The 23,655-nt window shown below is 41.3% G+C and overlaps 3 protein-coding genes and 1 non-coding gene across 4 annotated transcripts in view; 2 read left to right on the forward strand and 2 right to left on the reverse strand.

Moving 5' to 3' along the window:
- Positions 1-23,655, forward strand: part of LOC145444712 (inactive hydroxysteroid dehydrogenase-like protein 1) — a 186,542-nt gene that overhangs the window by 56,640 nt on the left and 106,247 nt on the right. The gene's annotated exons all lie outside the window — the stretch shown is intronic.
- Positions 1,560-9,493, forward strand: LOC145444461 (beta-parvin-like). Its single transcript, XM_080322446.1, has 10 exons — positions 1,560-1,971; positions 2,628-2,782; positions 3,496-3,624; positions 4,143-4,260; positions 5,721-5,821; positions 5,994-6,067; positions 6,131-6,153; positions 6,244-6,374; positions 7,365-7,539; positions 8,433-9,493. The coding sequence occupies exons 1-10, from the start codon at positions 1,875-1,877 to the stop codon at positions 8,504-8,506; spliced, it is 1,077 nt and encodes a 358-aa protein (XP_080178572.1). The 5' UTR covers positions 1,560-1,874; the 3' UTR covers positions 8,507-9,493.
- Positions 9,263-16,326, reverse strand: LOC145444459 (cannabinoid receptor 2-like). The gene is made up of 8 exons (XM_080322445.1): positions 15,949-16,326; positions 15,553-15,801; positions 15,227-15,398; positions 14,682-14,905; positions 14,250-14,613; positions 13,703-13,830; positions 9,655-9,805; positions 9,263-9,596 (listed from the first exon to the last, which is right to left on the reverse strand). Exons 1-8 carry the CDS (start codon positions 15,974-15,976, stop codon positions 9,518-9,520), a joined length of 1,395 nt encoding a protein of 464 aa, XP_080178571.1. The 5' UTR covers positions 15,977-16,326; the 3' UTR covers positions 9,263-9,517.
- Trnas-gcu (transfer RNA serine (anticodon GCU)) lies at positions 18,941-19,022 on the reverse strand. Its single transcript has one exon. It is a non-coding gene; the product is annotated as a tRNA-Ser (tRNA).

A 23,655-nucleotide genomic window follows, 5' to 3' on the forward strand; every position in this document is an offset into this window, starting at 1 on the left:
TTATCGCATTGTACATTGTGTGTGACTTGTTCAGATCAAAAATATAACCCAACCATGTTATGTTATGTTATTACTATCTCACCTTCCGTCACATGCCACCTTATTTTGTCGCTTTATCCTTTTATGTTCAATCAATCAATCCGGTTTATTAATATTTTCATCGTTTCAAAACATCACAAGACTGCGATACAATGAAAAGATAAGAAGGTGTCGAAACAAACTTGGAGTAGCCATTAAGATCAGACACCCACCTTAGCCTAGGCGAAGTAAATAAGAGGCATGCACACTGAATGAAAAGTAATGCAGAGAATATAAGACGCAAGCGACAAAATGAGGTGGCATGTGGCGGAGGGCGAGGTCGATGTTAGGTCGTGGTCCGGTAATCCTGAAGACTGGCTAGTATTGATTTAGAAGAAATTGCTTGTATTTCGACTTGAATGCGGACATGCTCGACGACTGTCGGATAGCCGGCGAGATGCTGTTCCACAATTGGGGTCCGGCATACTTGATAGAGCAATGCGTTTTCTTGTATTCAGTCCTGATCATATGGTAGTTGTTCTTCGATGACGCGCATGTGCTGTACTTGTGCGCTTTTGTCTCCGAGGTGAAGTATTCGTTGAAATTTGAGGGACATTGACCGCAATGGAACTGATACATAAACTTGACAATTTCTAGCTTTTTCATATCTTCTAAGTTTAGAACACCAAATCTTTTGAGAAGCGATTTATCAGTTGCACGTCTAGGTCCCCGTGGGGCTTTGGCAATGATACGGATGATCCGATTTTGAAGTTTTTGCATTGGGTCAATTGTATTCTTGCAGGCAGCACCCCAACAAATAATTCCGTATTGTAACTTTGATAGGAATAGAGTGTTGAAGAGTATCAGCAGCACGCTGACTGGCAGAGTGTAGCTAAGGCGGCGAAATAGGCCACATACCTTCGATAGTTGTGATTTGAGTGGTTGTATGTGACTCTTCCAGGACATGTCCGAATCCAGTAAAACACCAAGGTATTTGGCATTTTTAGTGTTGGAAATTGGTTGGCCAGCGATGTCAACGGTTAGGTTATCGCAGGAGTTCACGACCAATAATTGGGGCAGCGTTAACCCGAAGGCTATTATGGGACGTCCACTCATGCACTTTGGGCATTTGATAACGGGTGACGGCATTCAAGCTTGCGGTAGTAGGTGCGTGAGATAGGAGGTGAGTATCGTCAGCGAAGAGTGTGGTATTCAATGATTAGGTTTCAAAGATATCATTGACATATAAAGTAAAAAGGACAGGTCCAAGAACAGAGCCTTACGGAACACCACAGGTAACAAGGTGGGGGGAGGACAAAGTGTTGGATACTTTTCATTCAGGACCAAGTGGGTGTCTGATTTCGAAACCTTCCTATCTTTTCAGTGTATCGCAATCTTGTAATGTATTGATCTGATAAAATTGTTAACAAACTAAACTGAACATATTCTCGTCCAGCTGTTATGGACGCGAGGCCAATATTACGTGCCGTTTATTCTTGGAAGTCATGAATACATTTTTTGTAAGGCGAATAGCGATATGATCGCTGAAGAAACGGAATCAGCAAATGCTCATTATCTATTATTATCTATGTGATGATATCCATCGAATAAGCAATTCAATAAGAATTCGATAATTTGACCAACTTATCTGTAATGAGCTGTGACGTCATATAGCCATATTTGGGCCCAGTGAACCACACAATATTTTGAGTCTGTATACTTTTCGCTACGCCGGTTGTTGTTTAGCACTGAGGGGTAGACGAGTGAGGCAGCATCAGATTAACTGATTAGTTTGGATTGTGAGGCGCTCACACTACTGACATATATTCGATAAACCATATTATCTGAAATTCACTATGGCCCACACCCATGGGAGATCCCCAGCCCGAAAAGAACCAGAAAGCCAGGGCTTTTTCTCGTTGACCCTTGGCCGGAAAAAGAAAAGAGATTCCGGTGAATAAGCTATATCCTTTGAGCTAATTATATTTTATCATTCATTACATAACATAGTCGTCCATTTATATCAATGATTCCCAAACCATTTACTGCCATAGACTCTCCGTCTCTTTTGGTAAGTCGAAGAACTATAGAAATATTTAAATGAAGCATGTCGACGGCCTAAACTGCTTCAATTGCTAATAAATAAGCATATGCGATGTGGAGATGAAACCAATTTCAGCATTTGAAACACCGTTTCCACTAAAAATGGATGAGTTTTTGACTGTAAGCTTCCCAATATTATTCCATGATTGGTGCAAAATTTCAATTGCATCTTCCTGCAGGCTGTATATGAACATGGTGCTTCTGTTTTAAGTGAAATTATAAGCTGTAAACGAGATAGATTGCTGGGAATTGACAACAAAATGCCAAATGCGGGAATGTTTGTCAACAATGCAACCTTGTTTCAGTCGTATTTGTATGTGTAAACAATATGTTACACCCATTGTATTATACCATGGGAAAATTAGATTTTATTTTCATGCTAGTATGTCGCTAGCGTTTTATAATATTCTAGTGTGCCACAAACTGAAAAAAAACATTAGATTACACTGTCTTTTCAATACCTGCATTTGATAAGTAAATGTGATTTGAAATTTTTGTATTTCCAGTGAATGCTCTCGACATTGAAGCAAGAGATGCTATCGAGGGGAGTTCCGCTCCGGAGGATATTGATCCGCAGAGCTTTAATTTGGAGGAAGGAGAGGAACGTTCCATGATTGACCGAAAATCGAGAGACGCTACTGATGTTAAAGAACTTGAAAGGGTGGGTTGCAAAAGCCTTTGCAGTTGTAAGGATTGGTAGCCAGGGTTGATATGTCTAAATTTCAGTGGGCAAAGTCAGCGTCACAGGCAGACATTTTCCAATGCGATGATGTTGTTAACCATATTTTGGTAATACTGCCTGAACCAGGGGTTCTCATTGTCCGTTCAGCCGAGTTTATTTCAATTTTATTCTCAATTGCAGAATTCAGGAGGTTAAAGGCTTTTTCATTATTCAGAGAAATAACACCGAATATTTGAGACGTTCTAAAATTTGATGAAATGCGTCACTACATGTTTGCGACATTTGACAGAATGTAACAAATGACGAAGTCACATATTTCTTTCAAAAAACACCCAGAAGTGAAAATTAAGTTGGTGGTTTTTACAGGACTTAGCATTGCAGAAACACTGTATCCACACATAACAGGTGTAATATCAAAAAGACAGCATCATATTTCAAGTTCCAATTCTTTTTTATCGAGTTCAGTGCTTTTGTTGATTACATTCTAGGCTGATTTTCATAATTAAAAGTTCCCGGTCTGTAAACTGAAGAGGTATAGAACTATTGGTCTAAACACTCACATAGCAGATTGTACAAGTCAAGCCTGTCTTTTGCTAAACTTTAGTCATATGAGTATGCTAGATATATAATACATTCGGTCGACTGTATGTGTGATTATAAACATGAACATGCAATATTTCTATTCGAAACAGGTTCTTATGGAATGGATTGATGACGTTCTTGTCGACCAACGAATCATCGTCAAAGATATAAAAGAAGACTTATTTGACGGGCAGGTTCTTCAGAAGTTGCTAGAAAAACTGGGAGATGTCAAACTCCAGGTTCGTCATGAAATTTTGAAATCTAGATATTCACCGCATACGTGAACTTGTCAATTGTTATTGCTCGTTTGTTGCTATATGGCTTTGTTTTATGTCTTCCAGAGCTATGTATTGTGAGGTTATGCTGGGAGCAACTCTTATTTCAAAATTGTTAATACTAAAAACAATTACTGATTCTAAATCATGTGTAAACAAATTGTTGATGTTTTGGTATAGTTGCACCAGTCTGAATATCCTCTCTGCCATGTTCATGCTGACAATTCTCTGACAAGTTGGGATTTTCATAAGATTTCAGTATACTACACTGTGAAACTGACTTTATAGATGGTATGAGTTCATTTCAAAACATGTCACGATTAGAGATTTACACTTTTTCATAATGTATTACAGAGGTGATACCCGACCAGGTAGAATTACCGTAGATCGTATTTTCTTGTTCCAAATAACTTCATTTGCCATGGCAAGATCTTCATTCTTCGCATGACTATACCGTCATTGAACGTGTTTTATATCGGCAGGTACCAGAGGTAACCCAGACCGCACAAGGTCAAAAGGATAAATTAAGAGCGGTGTTGGACAAAGTGAGCCAACAACTGCAAATCCAGAGCTGGAATGAAACGAAATGGAGTGTGGACAGTGAGTACGAGTATCCTGCTGCAATTTCTTTTGTACGGACCGCATCGTTATTTTGAAAGTCGATTTAACTGGTCGCAACATTTTGTAAAAGTTTTTATCTTAGCCTAGGCTACATATGATATAGCTGGAGGTAAATATGCCAAGTTTTATTTACTAGTGTATCAAGATCTTCTTACAAATTTGGTGGAAGAATAATATATGTATGCCTACTTTGTGCGACTTCATCGCTCGCTTGATATCCATTATGCACTGTGCCGGCTGCCGGTTACACTAGAGTAATATTTTTGTTCAATGTTTGACCTATCGCCAACTGGATTCAATTTATGTCAGAAATGTTGATACTCAATAGACCATGCTAATCGTCAAGATCAGGGGTGGCCAACCTTTTCAGCTAAAGGGCCACATTCGATTGACGAACTATTGCGCGGGCCACTAGCCGCGAAAATTTTTCGAAGTTCATAGGTATTGTCAATATTGTCAATATTGTCAATTTACTATATTGCGGGCCTGCTGTATATCGCTGGGCTCAGTTTGCAGGGACTGAACTATTCGTCGTCTGGACAATGGACATATCGATATCGAAAGTTTTGACCAACATGCATCAATAATTTTGTGCCTACGTTTAATAGTCGACGGTCTTTCTGCGAGCGCAAAAGCAAGGTCGCATATGTTGAACGACACTTTGTCTCGTAATCGCGAATATAGTTAGACTCAATCTGATATATTAGGCGTTCTTTCATTTTCACAAAGGGGTAACAATATTAAAAGCAAGCAATCGAGTGACAACATGTTGCGCGAAGCGTGTAGAAAATTTTTACTCATGATAAATCCATGGCAAATTATCCTGCTTTATTGTAGTGTACGAAGATCTACCAAAATACGACTGGCCCATGGATCTGCCACTGCGTAGGAACTGATATGTTCGTCATCACATCTCAAGTGTTGCGGCCAGACTAATCAAATTTTTGGTTGGCCTTGCAAGTTCACAGTCTGTGCAATCCATTTTTGATAATATTACTAATTTCGGAAATTACCTCGCGGGCCACATGTGTTGGCCGGCCCTGGTCAAGATGAATAAACTTTGTGATATTGACTTGAAAGAAAGCTAAAATGTCATATATTGAAAAGATTGAGGTTTGCCACACTTGATCTTGCCCCTATAATCAGCTAACTGCATCATCATCTGCTATATATATTATGATACTGCTGAGGGCCGTTTGGTAGCTGAGCGACCTTGTCAACATTCGAATGAGAAACTAACATTCATTTTTAATTGAAAAACTGATCTGTGACTTTTAGGAAGGAAATTTTCGGCATCTACTCTTGTAGCATAGTCGAGATATGAACCGAACTGAACTGCCAATTCACAAACTACACATCAAGTTTACTCGAAAACTAAATTTAAAGTGTCTATAATGGTACTGTAATGCTATTCGCTAATTTCCGATTTCATTTTTCAGGTATACATTCGAAAAACTTGATCGCTATTCTTCATCTCCTCGTCGCATTAGCAACTCATTATAAAGCTCCCATCAGATTGCCGGAAGATGTCCATATAAAGGTTAGTTGTTTTCGCAAAGATAATGCCATCGTATGTGGAATAGGTCCGATCTGGTTGAGTGGGAAGTCACATAAATTCTGTCCAGTGTGGTCTTTTTTCTCTCTTGACTGTGTCCCGGAGCTGGTGGATGGGACCTGGCCGAAATAAATTTTCAAATTGTCCATGTTTTTAGGTTGTAGTTGTGAAAAAACACGGCGGTAAGCTGGAGCACAGAATCGTCGACGAACAAATCACCTCCACCATGGAGTGAGTGTAACAGTTCTTTTGTCGCTCTCCAACTTAGAATAACCCCGGTTTTTATCGTTTCAGTCAAATGATCGGAGGCAAATTCGGTGAGTGACCATTTTCGTCCGGGTTCGCCTTAGACCGGCATTTTCTCGTCCTCTGTTTGAAACTCTTTATAACTTCATTGTGTCCTTTAGAGCGGGACGCTTTTGATACGTTGCTCGATCACGCCCCAGACAAACTCAATATTGTCAAGAAGTCTCTGATCGACTTTGCGAACAAACATCTCGACAAGCTCAACCTTGCGGTTGCGGACCTCGACACGCAGGTACAATCAGTGGGGCGAGACAATGTTTCGATTACCTATGGTAGGGTTACCATACGTCCTCTTTTGAGAGGATTTGTCCCCTTTTTTGACTTTTTTAAAAGTGTCCTGTTTTTTGAGGTTTTGCCCTCTTCTTTGAGAATTCTGGTTAAATATAGAGCAAAATTCGACTGAGACACAGTAAATCAGCACTGGTGTAACGCTACGGCGGCTATTTCGGTAGCTGAGCCGGAAAGTTGACCTTTTTTTTTAGTCAACCGACAACGAAGTGCAAAAAATTAACCATTTTCAGGATTTTCCTCCGGTATTGATAGTCTGAAAAGTTTTTGAAAAAGTGTCTTCTTTTCAGATTTTCAAAATATGGTAGCCCTAACTTAGGGTGGCCTAATACATATTATATAATATGTGCTACAATACGTCAGTTTGGTTTTACAAACGACAGTTCGCTCTTCGGTGTGCAATCAAATAGATGGAAGTGGGCATGGTCTTATGCAGATGTTAAAGTAATCACGATTGGTATTTCGGTAGAAGTAATGGTATAAATTTCTACTTGAGAATTAATAGTAGAATTAGCGATTCCCAAGACGAGGCACTTGGAAATGGCATGGTCTTATGCAGATGTTAAAGTAATCACAATTGGTATTTCGGTAGAAGTAATGGTATAAATTTCTACTTGAGAATTAATAGTAGAATTAGCGATTCCCAAGACGAGGCACTTGGAAATGCAAGATACATTTTTGCGAATAACACAAAATTACTAACGACAATTTCACTCGTAAAAGTAATGCAATGTTTTCGCAAAACTACTTTCTACTTGTAAAATATAAAAATCCAAAAAGTAGTAGTCTCCCTTGAGGGAAAGTAGTATAAAAACGTAACAAATAAGAACTTCAGTACTCCGAAATGGTAGAATCGCTTCAATACTGACATCTGGTTGTTGGGTGCTTTTGGAACATCGGTGGCGAACCTGGCTCCTGACTGTGTGCGTTTCAGTTTGCTGACGGCGTGTACTTGGTGCTGCTAATGGGAATGTTGGAGGGATACTTTGTGCCGTTGCACAGCTTTAACCTCACTCCGGAGTCGTTCGAGCAGAAGGTTCACAACGTCCGATTCGCGTTCGAACTCATGACGGATGCGGGGTTGCCCAAGCCGAAAGCCCGGCCGGAAGGTGCGGTATCGTATTCTGCATTGCGCTTCACACCTTGGCAGTGCTGGTCCAGCGATTTTAGACGGGATGGACTAGATATCCGTCACTGGTCGGCAGCGATATAGGGTCGGGTCACTGTTGCGTCAACTCGACAGTGGTGCCTGGTCACTCACAATGAGCCTCCACGGCCATACCCGCCAATTTCTACGGCCAAAATGACGCCGTAAAGGAAACGGTGACTTCTTGTTGATTGATTGGGTATGGTACAGGTATTTCTAGAAGTAATTCTCTAGTAGTTGCTGACGACTACCCCTGACGAGTGTCAACAAAAAAATATTCGGGCTCATTTCAATACGAATATACCGTTCAATTGCATATTGAAGTTCCGTACCTCCAAAACCAGCTTCAGAAGCAGTATACCGTGGTATTTATCGAAGAATTTCATGGAAAACTGACTGTACGTTACAATTTGTAACAACTGCGAATTGCCAGTTCCAAAGTTGTTTGGTTCTGTGTGTTATGTTGCCAGACAATTCAGCCTTGAAATCCATTTTTTCACTAGCATCCGAAAATGCGGTCAGATTTCAACAATTTTGCCACAAAAGCGACAATGACAATGCTGCTGCTCTCTTGGTCATCGACAACGTTTGGTTTGATCATTTTTGTTTCGTTGAAATCTATTTTTGTACTTTGAATATCCATTGTAAAAGTGGAAGTAGTCTGAAAGCATGTCTACTTTAGTAAGTAGCACAAGTAGTTACTTCGGTACTGATCACCTCTCGCTTTGAGTATATGTATATTTCGATTTGATTTACAGTAATATTATAGCCAGCAAGAACATTGGTCACATTGTCCTTGTGACTGATATCTGGGAGTGAATTGCCATCATGATGCGATACCGTCTTGCCTTTCAGATGTGGCCAACTGTGATTTGAAATCGACCCTGCGCGTGCTGTATAACCTGTTCACCAAGTACAAGAGAAATTGAGACTGCGTGTAATCCACCAATGCCTGTCGAATACACACACACGCTGCTTTCCATTCGGGACGAGGGTTTTTGTAACGATATTTTTTATAACGTGCCGATCGTGGCAGTTTTACGTTTTTTTTCTCCTATATACTAAATTCCTTATGTTCTATACAGTTTTTCTGTCAACTACAGTAAAGTCGCTACTCGACGCTCTTTTTTCCAACTACTCGCGTGCGATATGCTCGCATTAAACCAGAGTGCTGTCTTTGTTTCCGCTCACTTCAAGTCGCTATATTGATGTTGTTCTGGGAATTTTATCGGAGATAGCCGCAATGGGATAGGTACGGCTCATGTTGATCGCGAGTATAATCGAGAATTATACTTGGCGCCAGCTTTGGTGTGTTCAACTGTGTCTGCCCGTCAGGCTGCTGTCTTTGTAGCGGAAGAAGAAGCGTGCTCTCTCGTTCGTCCTCGATTTTGGACATTGTGACGTGATTGTGATGGTGTCTATTCATTGGTGAAATTGATGGCGTGCTTGGCCAGCCTGCGCTGAATTTCAACCGCCCTAGAATCATTGGAGACGGTCATGCTTACGGCTATCGCTGCACAGACAGTGCATTGCACACCGCTCGTTGTAGGGAATGGGTCAATCATTAGTATCCCAACTATATTGTTTAGAGACATGTTAGTGTGGCGAATTCCATCAGCGAAGGCAATCCAACTATGTAGCTTCTTTTCCGGCAGTGGTAACTACTTTTACTCGAAAACTCGAGAGAGTCTATGTTGAGTTATATTGACCAAATATACGAATGCTCTATTATTTTTTGTAAGATATATGACGGTTGATCACGGATTCAAACTTTGGCAGTGGATCTTCCCTTGACTAACGCCTGCACTGCACCCATGCATCTTCCTTCCGCAATCGCCTAACTGCCATTGTAACGTTTAACGCGCATTTTCCCCCGTTTTCAGTAACATCGTCAATAAAGACTATATACTATTCCATGGTAGCGTTGTTGTGACGGCACATTAGTTGGGCGACTGGTTCTCGCCGTGGCTTCGTCGACAACTACAAGCTTTCTTCAGGGTAGTGCGCAGTTCTTTCAGTCTGAAAGCGATGGTGTATTTCCGTTATGGCTTCAAGGGTAGCATTCGGCTCCTCGTACCTGATGGCGTATATCACCGGGTTTATCGCCGAGTTGAGTAGCGTTAGCAGTGCGAGGAAGGCGAAGGCTTTTTTCATTCCTTGGTTCATCTCGCTCAGCAGATCCGCGATCATGAACGTTAGGGACGGTATCCAACAGATTAGCAGTACCCCTGAAGGGAATTAGTGCGTTTCACTATAGAGCAGTGGTTCCCAACCTTTTTCGACCGATCGCCCCCTTTTCTAGTTCAACACCGATCATCGCCCCCCAAATTTTGTGAACCACAAACTGTAATCACCGGTGGGTTGACTTGAAGAAAAAAAAAGGTCAACTTATCGGCTCGATGTCGAATTTTGCACTTTTGCAACCAATTTTTCGTGGGTTGACTATAAAAAAAAGGTCATTTCTCCGACTTGACTCCAATATAGCCGTTTTAACGCGTCATCCCCCCCTTCGCTATTGTCGCCCCCTTTGTCCATTTTCGCCCCCCTAGACCGCCAAATCGCCCCCTGAAAGGCGATATCGCCCACGTTGCGAACCACTGCTATAGAGTGAGAGCCAGACAGCATTGTTGCGTCACACTGCCAATATCCTCAACAATGCATAATTTGGGGCTGATTGTTGGGGTTCCAGGACCATGAGCGGAATAAAATTTATATTTTCGCAAGCAGTACATCGTCAGCTTTCGATTGATACCCGTTTTATCAAATTTGATGCTCGGCAAGTCGGTCAAAAATTACCGTCAAATTGCCTTGAGCCAAATGGAAAGTGTGACAATGTGACATGTTACAATTTCACTGAGCCGTGAGATTTGCTTGTGTCGACACCATATAGGACACTATGGTTTCACGTTTGGTCACTACCGCTGTATTGGGCTGCGTTGCAGGCGGACACATGATGGATTACAGTGACAATATTGAATAACGTATAATATATAATCGACTTGAGAAGCAAACCCGAACGGGAGGCTTAGAAAGAGAAGACCATATTACTCAAGCAGGTACTTGGTTAACGCCAGCGAAACATTGAGGCCTCGATTGACTGCGCTCGGACTTTTACTAGACAGCACGCGACTACGATTTGACATACCGACACATGCCTTTTATTTACACCTTCTCGACCAAGGTGCGCGTCTGATTAGTAAACTACTGGGTCTTGGGTCCTTTCAACCTATTCATCAGCTTCTTATCAACAAAGTGTGTCATGGAGTTTATCTATTTGTGATGGTGTTACTGAATGGTTCGGATTTGGACTAGCCTGGATGGGGCTATACACCAGGGTAATTCTCGAACGTGCGACTTCGCGTCTGCACTAGCAGAAAGGTAGTCGTCGATGAAACCCTCGTGCAAAATGATAGACGCGCATGTTCACTTAAATCTTCGATATTGATATGTAGGCGTACACTGTACAGTAACTTGCACAAGCGTCGATTAATCATGTCCTGACCAGATGAGCTCAGCAGTATACAAAGGCGACCCACAATATATGCAACTAACATTGTTATACTGACCGAATTCCTTCATTAACTTTGAAAAAATTTCTCGCTTAGTGCGGCTAGGACGTGTATACAGTATACACAGACTCACAGAGTTTTCATGACATGCTTGTTATCGAATTTGATGCGTAGTGATAGAAATACTATTTTTACTATTACCTTATCCGGTTCGCTCCTATCAGATGTCTAAAAAACAACATCTACCTACATTCATGTGGCCCGCGCAATGGTTCGTAAATCTCATGTGGCCCTTTGGTCGAAAAGGTTGGCCAATGGCCACCCCTATACACGAATGTGTTTTTAATGTGGATGTATAGGCTACTCGACTCGACGTTAAATCAGTCTTGCCCAGAGGTGGTCAGTAACGAAGTACTTCTACTTTTTCGAAGTACTCAAGTAGTTTTCCTCTACTTCTGGTACTTACTCAAGTAGATCTGATTTTCGCTACTTCTACTTCGTAATATTTTGTGATCTACTTACTTACTTTTCGCTATTTTCAGTTTGTCAAGTAGAAGTAGTTTAATCCTCTTATCAGGAAGATAGCCTGAGGAATTTCGGGGCTGTTTCCACGGAGTATCATCATTTAATTTTCATAAAAGTTGAGTAAAGCCCGGAATTTTCGTCGCGCTTCGAGCTCTGTGGATACGGAGTAACCTGTATGATTTCACGAAAGTATCGGTGAATATAATTTAAGTAGCGGGTTGACGTGGTTCCGTTCACACCGCATTGTCGCCCTTCGCCCATATGAAATATTTCATCATAGTATATATGGCTCATCATAACGTTTGAAACTGATGTTTTGCAATCTAACATTTACTTATCATATCGTAATCTAGCAGTCCATGGCGTGTCCAAATCTAGGAAAGTGGACTCTGACTTTTTTTTTAGTTTTAGAGCTGTTTTAGCATACCATCTTTGAAACTGTCTGACTGAAGACATGAAATACATTTTCCGCTTTAGAAGTAGTATTTATATTTCACTTTCAGCAATTCCCAGTTTCATATACTTTGAGTTCTAATTAATATCAGTTATTTTGTCTGGATAACATTCATGTTGAAGTATAAAAGCAAGTGTCGTCATGACTTTAATTTCCGGAAATAAAGCTACACAATATGGCATTTTTACGATCCACCATATTTTTATTAATGCTTACTAATCGCGCAAAGTGTTTACACCGTATCTTATACAAATCCATATTGCTCTTTGACTAAACTACGGGCTTTATAATATGGGGTAGTGCGCCATACCATGATATTTTTTAAAACGTGCTGTTCGAGTAAACAGAGGATTAGAATCGCATTTCCATATCAATACTATCATTTGCATTCCATGATGCGGACGAATGCTTATGATGTCGAACATGGAATACCGCCTGGTATGCATCAATATGAATCAAGCTCAGCACCTTTCGCATAGGTCAATTCGCACCTTTTGACAATCCATGCGAACGAATTACGATCGTTTTCACAACTACTTACTTACTTGAGTAGATTTAAAGTCAGTAAATTCTACTTCTACTTCAAGTAGTTTTAGGTTGCTTATGGAAGAAGTACTTCTACTCGTACTTGAGTAGATTTTTTCGTCACTGCTTCTACTTCTACTTGAGTAGCTTTCTTGACTACTTTGACTACCTCTGGTCTTGCCAGTATACAGTAACACAGCTTATGAAGATCTCCCCGGTAAAATGATGCAATAAGTCAATCATAATGTCCCCCTACTTGACAAAATATAGATAATATTGAGCAAACAGGGTACCCCGCTAAAGCTAGAAGTGGAATCGTTACTTTACCGCTTCGATACGATGAAAGTATGCAGGGGCTACTTGGGGTAGCTATATATGAATTGAAAACATTGAAAAGTACACTCGAAGACCAAACGTAGCACAAATTGTCAAAGGCCTTCAACTGCAACTGTTAATATATTAAGCGAGCGAGAACTTCCCAATGCGACCGGCGCAGAGCAGCTGGCGATGATATGTACAATTATTCAATACCAGGGTTGTAACCAAGTCACAAGGCTCCGAGTCACAAGTCAATCTCACTTTTATAGTTTTGACTCCAGTCAAGTCGAGTCATTTTCAATTCACCACCGAGTCAAATTCGAGTCCAAGTCAGTGACCAGAGGGTCGAGCCCGAGTCATGGTATTATGACTCGTGTCCGAGTCCAAGTCATTTTTATAACGCTGTTTAGTGATATCGAATGGTTCGCATTTATAATATACTAATTTTCCTCACTTTGAGCAGTTTCTGGTCGCATTTTCAAGTACCAGTACCAATAGACGAAATCCCAATAGTGTGGTTACTCTACTATTCTTCGAAATTACAATGAAATGTCGGTCTTGGCCGTCTGAGTCTCGAGTCATATGAGTTGGTTCGAGTCATGCGCAATGACTCGAGTCCAAGTCGAGTCAATACACAGATTGACTAGAGTCGAGTCGAGTCATTTCCGTGATTTGAGAAAATGACTCAAGTCATCACAACCCTGCACAATACATAGGCTATATGTGGAATCTAGAAACTTCTCCGTGCCGTTATACTCGAGCTCCGGAGTATCTTCATGCAGGCCTACACCTACCAAGGATTAGTATTAGAGTCTGCACGATTTGCATCTGATTCCTACTCCTTGCTTGGTTCAATCTCCTGTTTGTTCTTTTCCGAGCTATGGCCGGAGATATGTTCGCGAATGCATTTTTCTTTCGCTTGCTGCAAATAAGTATACATACATACATAAGTGATAAATCTGTCCGGAATTAACGTCGAGTGCAGTGTAGCGTTACGCTCAATGTCTATGAAGTCAGAACCTAAAATGGGGTAGCACAAGAGGAACCTACTGTGCTATATTGTTAGTACGTGTGGTCCGGCGAAGTACGACACCCACAGTGTATTGTGCAGAATACTGTGATACTGTGAGAACACTGGTTGAAATTTTTTTAAATGGAGGTGTTTAAACACGATTGTTACGCATGCGACCATAATTCAAGGCTACTGATTACGCCGAGTCACCGACACTGCCCCCCGTTGAAATGCATGACTTTTTCGTAACGCCTCTTTCGCAAAGTATTTTTTTCCTGTACAAGGATTGCGGACAGATGTCGATCAGTGGATCAACTGATTTTGCTTACCGATGGCACTCCCCGCCGTAAAAGATGTATCCCCTGAAGCAGGTCTGTAAATCCCTTTCCGACAAGTCGTTTCTCGCGCTGGTCTGACTTTCGTCGACAACCAGAACGAACCGAAAATTGTCTCTCCGCAGCTGATAGTACTGCCGCCTCTCATGAATTTTACTGGCAGCGCTGGCAGGTGATTTATCAGCGATTTGCAAATCGTACAGGCTGTTAATCGAACTTTTTCTGGGAAGTCTGACGCTCCGTCGCGTGGCATTGTCATTCACAACAGGGTTTTCAAACCCGTAATTCCTCTTCAAGTGTCTCCATACGATAATGAATATGTAGAGGTACATTAACACCACCAAAAGTAACATCGATGCTGTAATAAACAGTTGACTGAGTGCGGACTTCGGAACTAATCTTTATAAAAAGTGCGGACGGACTTACTAACAAATGATAAGTAGAACGTGAGGTAGCTTTGTGATATCCCAGGATAAATGTGCGAACAACCGGATTTCGGAAATCCGAGACACCCGAATCGACACTTCCAACCAGCCACTGGTAGGCATGAGACCGCGATCGACGTGGCCCACATCACGATCACGGATATGATGCATCGTTTTTTTGTGGCAATCACTTTGTGTTCGAAAGGTTTCAGAACTGCAATAAATCTAAAATACGCACTATTATTGAGTTGTGACTTATGGCGCGTTGCCTAATGCGAGGACCAGCAATGCTAGCTCGCTGGGCGATGTTGCCTCAAGTCGAGCTTAAGAATTATCAGCCAGTCTGATGCGAAATTGTATACTAATTCCGTGCTATTCCCTGATACGCTTCTGCAATTACGAAATCTACGACGAAAATCAACATTATGCTATATTATCTCGGCAATGTTATTGGTCATGGACGTTGAGAGCACTTAGGCCTTCTCTCGCATAGTTGACTTTTGCGTTCTAGGTTTAGATCTTAAAACCTATTCAGTTCAGACATACCTGTCAACGGCTGTCAAGGCCAAGCTTCCAATGGACGCAGTGAAGCAAGCTGTTACCAACGTCAATTTTATTAGATATTCGTTGAGATTCCTGTCATTAGATATTATGAGCTCCTGCGTATAAGCTGCTGTTGTATTCTGATCTACGAAATCCGTCGAAACAACGTGGAATTCTAAAAGTTTCAACACGATTATTACCGATAGACCATTGATGTCGGGAAGTTTACATATACCTATTGTAACGGCAAAAGACTAAGTAGCTATGTCATCCTGGCACCTAAAGCCAGATGCAATATGTAAATATAAAACGTTCTCTTTTTCACTTACTTAAAAAAATAGAGACGAAGACGAAAGCGGTCAATAGATCCGCTACTGCTAAACTGAACATGAATATATAAACGGAGTTATGACGTAAGTCTCTTGCTCTTAGGATGGAGTATAGGACGATCAAATTCAGGCAGACAACCAGCAATCCTATCGCCCCGCAGAACCACACGATGCTATGCAGCATTATCGGATCGTTCCTGAAAACTTGGAACTGTCCGATAACCTCCGTGTTCCAAGAAATGCATGATCCTAAACAGAACACTTTATATCACGCGAAAGCTTGCACGTTGGCAGAACGTGTGTTTCTGTATAATCTCATACTTTTCTGGCAACAATGAGCTCAACTCTTGATAAAATATGACCATTATATAATGGTAAGTACTAAGTATTACTTACCAATAGTTCGGTTCTCAGCTTCAGCCATGCGCCCAATAGTGTTTCCTGTGAGAATCCGATATACCGTATTTGCATAAACAACAAAAATCCCTTTCACGTGCCGAAATTAGCCGTAAGCACGTACATCTGACTAAGTTCGACATTGACCCATGCCTATCTTCTAAACCGACGACGGCGCCCATAAATTCTTTCGCTGAAGTACAATTCAATGAAGTGCCTAAAACAATTATTTCGAGGGCCTTGGCCCGAAGTATCCTCACACACTTGAAAAACTCTCAAATGGTGCTGCGTCGCGAACGCATTTTCACGAATTGTGAGATTGTGTTGAAATCGGCCTCATCGAACAATAGTATTACAGTATTACCGGTATAACACAAAGCAAAGAATGTCACCCCGCCCCAGGTGATAGAGTGTGCAGTAAATATATATCCACAAAACCACGAGAGGTCGAGTATAGCAGTTTTACAGTATCAAGGTAATTCCTAGTCGCTTATATATTTCAGTCGACTAGGCCCGGTTTTTGTTTTGTTTACACATATGTAGCAGTGTCACTTATCGCCATTTCAAACATTCGCGCCATGGCACTGAATAATAACTATTACAATGTTCATTGGTCTTTGCCTTGTAAGCTTTCGGGCGACTTGCATTCTCACGTATGCTTTCTGCGACCAGTGTCTCTCGCTCTTACATGCGTCATGTTCTACGTCCGTTGCCAAAGGTGGTCAAAGTATTGTCACCGGCAGTACTCAAGTAGAAGTAACACCGTGAAAGTTCCCTTAAGTAGAAGTAGGAGTAGCGATTTGCAAGTAAGTAAAAAGTAGGTAGCCTATTGTAGGCCTAGTTTTGACTAAAAACCTGAAAACTGTCAACTATAGAAGTAAAAACAATAGTAAAATCATACCCACGTGAGGAAGTAGTGCAAGTAGGCAAATCTACTTGAAGTACTTCGAAAAGTAGAAGTACTTCGTTACTGACCACCTCTGTATGTTGCTGTTAATAATCACGAAGGCTCCAAAATATTTTCTTTGTGTGGCTTGTAATGACAACTCTACTAAGTCTCGATCTTCAGCCGTGAAATCCCGAGACGCAAAAACGCCCCAATCGTTATATTTTATTGAATCAGCGGAGCTTATATACCGGTCTGTAAGGATGGTATATTTGGTAACTATCTGGTCAAGCTAGAGTTAGACAGGTAGACACATAAGTTATCAAAATTGGGTATCCCGCGCGAGACCTCACAAATACGAAGTGTGCGCTCTACCATTGCGGTGTCCGCAAAAGAAGATGGGATACCCACCTACGCACACTGACGCTTTGGATCATAATCTTAAGCATCAACGAGACATGTTCGGAAAAATCGAATCCAACATTGTGCAAGTTCCAAAATAACTGTCAGGAAGTACTGGAAAAGACAATCCAATAATCCAACAATCCATATTGTTTGTCCAATGTCCACGTCTCTGACAAGTCAAATCCAGCAGTAGGTCTATGCATTATATTGCACGGTCGAATCCAACAGTATGCATTCTATTGTACGATAAGTGGCGTAGCAGCCACCTGGCGGTTCCGGCTCTGCGTCAGCGGCAGAAAAATGAGGCTGCACAGTCCACATGAACACCGCACACAGCACGGACAGATGCGCGAGCTTATTTGTTACTATCCATACTGGAAGCGGTGGTTGCTTTCGACAATATGCTGCGCGTGACTTGAAGCTGAAACTAGGTTTACCGGCATAGCCCACACCACTTGCTGCAAATCGAAAGTCACAACGGATTCATCAACGCTTTTAAAGCACTTATGATTACGAGGTGAGCTTTTTGGAGTTAACTGCGGAAATTGACAGATTTGAGAGGCTGGTGCGAAGCAGTGAAACCACGTTTGATCGTAATGCAACAGCGTTTGATGTTTTACAGTGGTTAGCTAAATCACACTTACTTGATTCGAAACCATATTTATGCTGCTTGTGTCTGAAACTTTATCTTACCATTTGTGTTTCAATTGCGAGCTGTGAGAGGACTTTCTCAAAGCTGAAAATGATGAAATCGTATTTAAGCTCTATGGTGAATGATGATCGACTATCAGCTCTATCGATTCTTTCTATAGAGGCAAGTACTTCGGCGAAAGCTCGAGAAGTTCAATTTTGAGGTGACTATTGATCTTTTATTTGCCTAGTAAATTTGTTTTCCATTTTGTGTGTTTTATTTTTGGTCTTAACGCTGAGACAGTGCGGCTTCTTTACCAAGTAATCTATAGAACTTCTGAGACACGGCACATTATTTATAATTGAAATTTGAAAATAATGCTTGAACATGAAACTATTTCAAGATTTGAAATAGTCTTAGGGTGGCATTTTCAACGAAAAAAACAGGAATGACAGCATACGTTCCTTCCTACGCCACTGCGTATCAACATTCCGCGTGGACAGACAAATGGCGTTAGCGGCACCAAAAAGAAAATTCGCCATTTTTGTGCCAAGGATTGTTTTTCCTGACCAGACCCGGCGATGAAAAATTCTATGTCAATATCACATACGATCCAATTTCAATGTTCCGATGTTGAAAAAGCTACCATATAAATGGAGATGCCGGTGATCGATCCCGGGTCTTCGCACATGCGAAGCGTGCGCTCCACTATTCTGAGCTGCGTCGGATTAGTAGGCTACTCCATCGCCTTAACAACTCGACAACCGCGCCAAATATGCACTAGTTTTGGGCCCGCAATTAGTATTATTCGGAATTCATCAGACATTAAAATATATAGGCGTCCCGAAGATAGATAATGTTTTTCAAGAAATAGAGATGCCGGGGATTGAACCCGGGAACCTCATACATGCGAACGTGCGCTACATCTTCGAGCGACCGAGGTAGGGCGCCCAACGAAGTGTGCTGTGCTGCATGTCGGCAACTATGGAACCTAAATAGAGAACATGGGTCTGATGTAAATAACTATTGCAGCCGAAAACGAAGAAGACCATGATCATCACAAACAGCAGCGACGGAGATGGGATTCGAACCCACGCGTGCAGAGCACAATGGATTAGCAGTCCATCGCCTTAACCACTCGGCCACCCCGTCTCGTGGGATAGCTTTCTGGCATACGGAGACATCATCATCATCATTGGTTTATTAGCAATTTGATCAGTTCAATACACCACAAAAAATGCGATACAATGAAAAGAAAGGAAGATGTCGAAGCGACTAGGAGTTGTCTATGGAGTCGGACACCCACCTTGGCCTAGGCGATGTAAAGAGGAGGCATGCACACTGAATGAAAGTAAAGAAGATAGTATAGGAAAGGAAGCGACAAGAAATAGGGCGTCATGTCATGGGAAGCGAGATCGATAGGTCAGTCGTGGTCCGGTAATCTTGAGGATGGACTGTATTTATTAGGAAGTTATCAAATATTAACATATTTAGGTCTCCAGGCATTAAATATAGTCTCCACAGAAATTGATAACGGGATTGAACCCGGGACCACCGGAGCTGTGGATTCGAAGTCCCAGTTTCATAATATTTTTCCTTATGGATTCGAAGTCGCACAAATGTCGTAATAAACCGATTAGAATTGAATAGTATATTCATATTGAAATGAACCCGAATATTTTCGGCTGACACTCGTCAGGGGTAATCGTCAGCAACCAGTCGAGAATTCAAAAGAACATCGTACATCAACATCAACAATCGTACAACAAAATATGATGTCACTAGCATGGTGTGTCGAATACGAGAGCGTTCAATGTACTATTTTCAGATGATACACGAACTCTTTTTGTTGACACAGCCTTGACTGGTGTATTTTGATAAAAGTCGACTCCAAAGTACACAATTGAAAGTGTGAACGAACCTTTCCGAGTATGCGAAATCTGTCGTCTCGATAATTTTTACACAGGCAGGATTATCCAACAAGTGTTTGCCAATTGCCGAATTTATGGCCTTTGATTGTTCCGCATCAATCTTGAGCGGATGAGTCAACGGTGAGCTTTTCATCGAGCGTGTTCTAATGAATCTAGGGACATGCTGATTTATGCGTTCCTGCAAGCGCTTTGACGTTCTTTCCACGTAGCCACAATCACAGTGACACGTAAATTCGTAATCTACATTGCTTTGTTGAAGTGCGGGAAGCACGTCTTTACGTGTTGCAGGGAGCAGTGCGTTGTCGTGAAAATCACGTTGGTCTTCACTGTGTCGTAACACTTATTGACCGCTATATCAATTGCTTTTCAAAGCGGGTGGAAATATAGGCCCTATCCAAGGTAGATGTGTGTAAACATCTTTGGTTGTTCGTTCGGTAGGCTCTGTTGACTTTTCTGCGTTGATTAGATGCAATCAAGCCAGACTTGGACAACTAGATAATTCTAGTTGTCTAATTTCACTGAATTAGAGCGAAATGCAAGTCATCTGATTCTAATCTAATTTGTGAAAAGCTTTTATGTTCTGATTCTAATTCTAATCTAATTTGTGAAAAGCTTTTATGTTCTGATTCTAATTCTAATCTAATTTGTGAAATGCTCTTATGCACTAGTTCTAATTCTAATCTAATTTTTAACTTGTTCCTATGCTCTAATTTCAATTCTAATCTAATTTATTGTTTTCCTGAAAATGCCTCTCTGTCCGAGGCATTTTGCAGCGAATTAACAAGAATATCCCTCTCGCGCAAGAAAACCCACTGCCAAGCCGCTATCGCATTACTTACAATGTACAATAGGGTTGTCCATAATTTGGAAAATCTTACAAATCCTCGGTTGTAATGTCTTATTCGATAGATTATTGATAAAAACGACACTGAGCCTGAAAGAAGCTCACAGAAAGGCCGTTTAGATTTCGTACAAAGCGTTTGAAAGTAGCTGCCGAAGAATGGGCGTGCCACCGACCATAGAACGGCGAGAAGACTAGTAATCAAGAAACCACGGCTCTTGATTGGATAATCGGCTATGCTTCAATGACCACGTCAGCAGCAGCTTGCTGATTAGGTGAACAAGGAGTCTGCTACTGGCGGCGATTCTGAAAGCGCATTGTATGTAGGTTGACAGATAATGATTTAGGATTGATTAAGGGTATGTTGAGGTACGAAATACATGATGAACAAACAACAGCTGCTTCACAAAAACGTCTAAAGCATGACTGCTTTATTGTGAAAGAAACCGCCGTAGCCTATATGCCTTGTTTTCAACGAGGGAAAGCATAGGCGCTTATGCAAGTGGCGACGGATTCCTAGTTTCAAAAATAATATATCATTATTGAATACAAAGATAAAGCTTAACAATGACACTATAGTTTGTGTGATCTCATTGGGTTCAGGTTGTAGTACATAGTTGAAGTTTTGAAAGCTCTAAGGGTCGGCTGAATCAGCGGGTTATGCTTGGCACTTGTCAGATGCTTGCATCAAACTGTATTCACTTGCAAGTGTTGTCAGAGTCCTTGATGATGACGCAGAAAAGAGGCGTAAAAGTAAGCACATAATATGCCGGATATGATATGTCAAATTCCTTAATAATCGCGCAGAAAAGGGGTGTAAAGGTAAAAACAGACAATGCTGCATAGTGCATAGTATCCAGCGTAGTTTGCATATCATATCAAGCAGGGCCTGTGCATGCATTTAAACCTCGTTTCTGCGACATCATTAGGGACTTTGAAAACATTTACAAGTGAATTCAATTTGCTGCAAACATCTGATGAGTGCTAAGCCTAACCGTCTGATTCAGCCGATCGCTAGAGCATTCAAAACTTCAACTATGTACTGCAACCTGAGCCCAATAAGATCACCTAACTTATAGTGTCATTGTTAAGCTTTATCTTTGTATTCAATAATGATATATTATTTCTGAAACTAGGAATCCGTCGCCACTTGCATAAGCGCCTATGCTTTCCCTCGTTGAAAACAAGGCATATAGGCTACGGCGGTTTCTTTCACAATAAAGCAGTCATGCTTTAGACGTTTTTGTGAAGCAGCTGTTGTTTGTTCATCATGTATTTCGTACCTCAACATACCCTTAATCAATCCTAAATCATTATCTGTCAACCTACATACAATGCGCTTTCAGAATCGCCGCCAGTAGCAGACTCCTTGTTCACCTAATCAGCAAGCTGCTGCTGACGTGGTCATTGAAGCATAGCCGATTATCCAATCAAGAGCCGTGGTTTCTTAATTACTAGTCTTCTCGCCGTTCTATGGTCGGTGGCACGCCCATTCTTCGGCAGCTACTTTCAAACGCTTTGTACGAAATCTAAACGGCCTTTCTGTGAGCTTCTTTCAGGCTCAGTGTCGTTTTTTATCAATAATCTATCGAATAAGACATTACAACCGAGGATTTGTACGATTTTCCAAATTATGGACAACCCTAATGTACAATCATGGTAGTCATTGTGACGAAAATAGCCATGTTGGCATAGTAGCTTGTAGTCTGCGAACAACATTCTAGTTTCGATCACAAGTGGAAGTGGAAAAATATTTCGAAGCAGAGAGTAAGAGCCTGGACTGTAATGTTTTGAGTTGCTGGAAATGAGAAAATCGTTTTCCTCATCTCAAGGCTGCTGCTCGAGAGTCGAGACAGGACTGGAACATCAGCTCCACCGGAAATAGCTTTCAGCCATACAAGAGAACTCTATAGTGCAGGGGTCGCCAACTCAAAACAAATTGCGGGTCACTTTATAAAACTTTCTAGAGGCCGTGATCGAAAGAATGCAATATCGAGACAAAATAGGCCACACATGTGGGCAAGTACGTTTTTAAAACTTTACGTGAGTACAACGCCATGCTCACTTACATAGGCGATGGTCATGGTTACCACAAAAGAAGTAATATTTTATTGAGTAGCACAAATACAACAAGAAATATCATGATCATAAACTTCATTATATTTTGAGCTATGAGCTGCGTACGATGCCTGACCAGTGACCACGCTTTCAAATCAATTTCAGCTTTTCAAATGATTTACTTCGCGTTCTTCCAAAATCACAAATCATATCACCGGCCGCATCTGGCCCGCGTGTTGGTGTCCTCTGGTATAGTGCAGAAGGAGCCAAGCTTGGTGTGAAGACGTTAACCATTCTCATGTTCATGGGAATGCACTGTGATTCGATATGAACTGAGCTTGATTTTGGCTGTAATTATATTTCTCATTCTAAATTTCATTCAATTTCAAAGTTTTTGCGAATTTAGTAATTCTAATTCTAATTCTAATCTAATTTGGAAAAAGCTGTGTAGCTCTAATACTAATTCTAATCTAATTTGGAAAAGCTGAAAATTTTCTAGTTGTCCGAGTCTGATTGAAGCACTGCACCACTTTGTAGCGAACTTTGTTACGCAACAATGACTGTACGGTGCACCGATGACAACATGGCCGAAAGTATTGTTTAGCAATTAATTTCCTACAGTGATGTCATGTGAAGTCGACGTGGGCGCTTAACATGTAGTAAACGTATTATCTTTCTGAGTCGAGTTGTCTGACGCGCGCGATCTCAAATTGGGGTGCATTATTCTACTCTGGGGACCGCATTTGTACTGCATTTGTACTGCTATCTACTTAGATTGCAAGGACGGGACTATTCGGGGCCGACCATTTCGACGGCCGTACATACATCGGTATCGAAGGTTTTGACCAACTAGCAATGATAAATTTTGGATAGGGTTTTGTCGCCGCCGACCGGTTTGGCGCCGCACTCTGCTCACCCCGTATGTTGGCCAAAAGTTATTGCCTTCACGTGTCCC

The sequence above is a fragment of the Botryllus schlosseri genome, chromosome 8 (assembly GCF_051294905.1).
Source record: "Botryllus schlosseri isolate E-star chromosome 8, Bs_hap1, whole genome shotgun sequence".
In the NCBI taxonomy this organism is placed as follows: Eukaryota; Metazoa; Chordata; class Ascidiacea; order Stolidobranchia; family Styelidae; genus Botryllus; species Botryllus schlosseri.

Excerpts from the sequence above, each read along its gene's own strand:
- LOC145444461 (XM_080322446.1), top strand. The coding sequence starts at position 1,875 with ATGGCCCACACCCATGGGAGATCCCCAGCCCGAAAAGAACCAGAAAGC. Across the intron at positions 3,625-4,142 it reads TGGGAGATGTCAAACTCCAG|GTACCAGAGGTAACCCAGAC; the intron begins GTTCGTCATGAA and ends TTATATCGGCAG. Across the intron at positions 6,154-6,243 it reads AATGATCGGAGGCAAATTCG|AGCGGGACGCTTTTGATACG; the intron begins GTGAGTGACCAT and ends TGTGTCCTTTAG.
- LOC145444459 (XM_080322445.1), bottom strand. The coding sequence starts at position 15,976 with ATGGCTGAAGCTGAGAACCGAACTATTG. Across the intron at positions 15,802-15,948 it reads AGCTGAGAACCGAACTATTG|GATCATGCATTTCTTGGAAC; the intron begins GTAAGTAATACT and ends TGTTCTGTTTAG. Across the intron at positions 9,806-13,702 it reads GACTCTAATACTAATCCTTG|GGGTACTGCTAATCTGTTGG; the intron begins GTAGGTGTAGGC and ends AATTCCCTTCAG.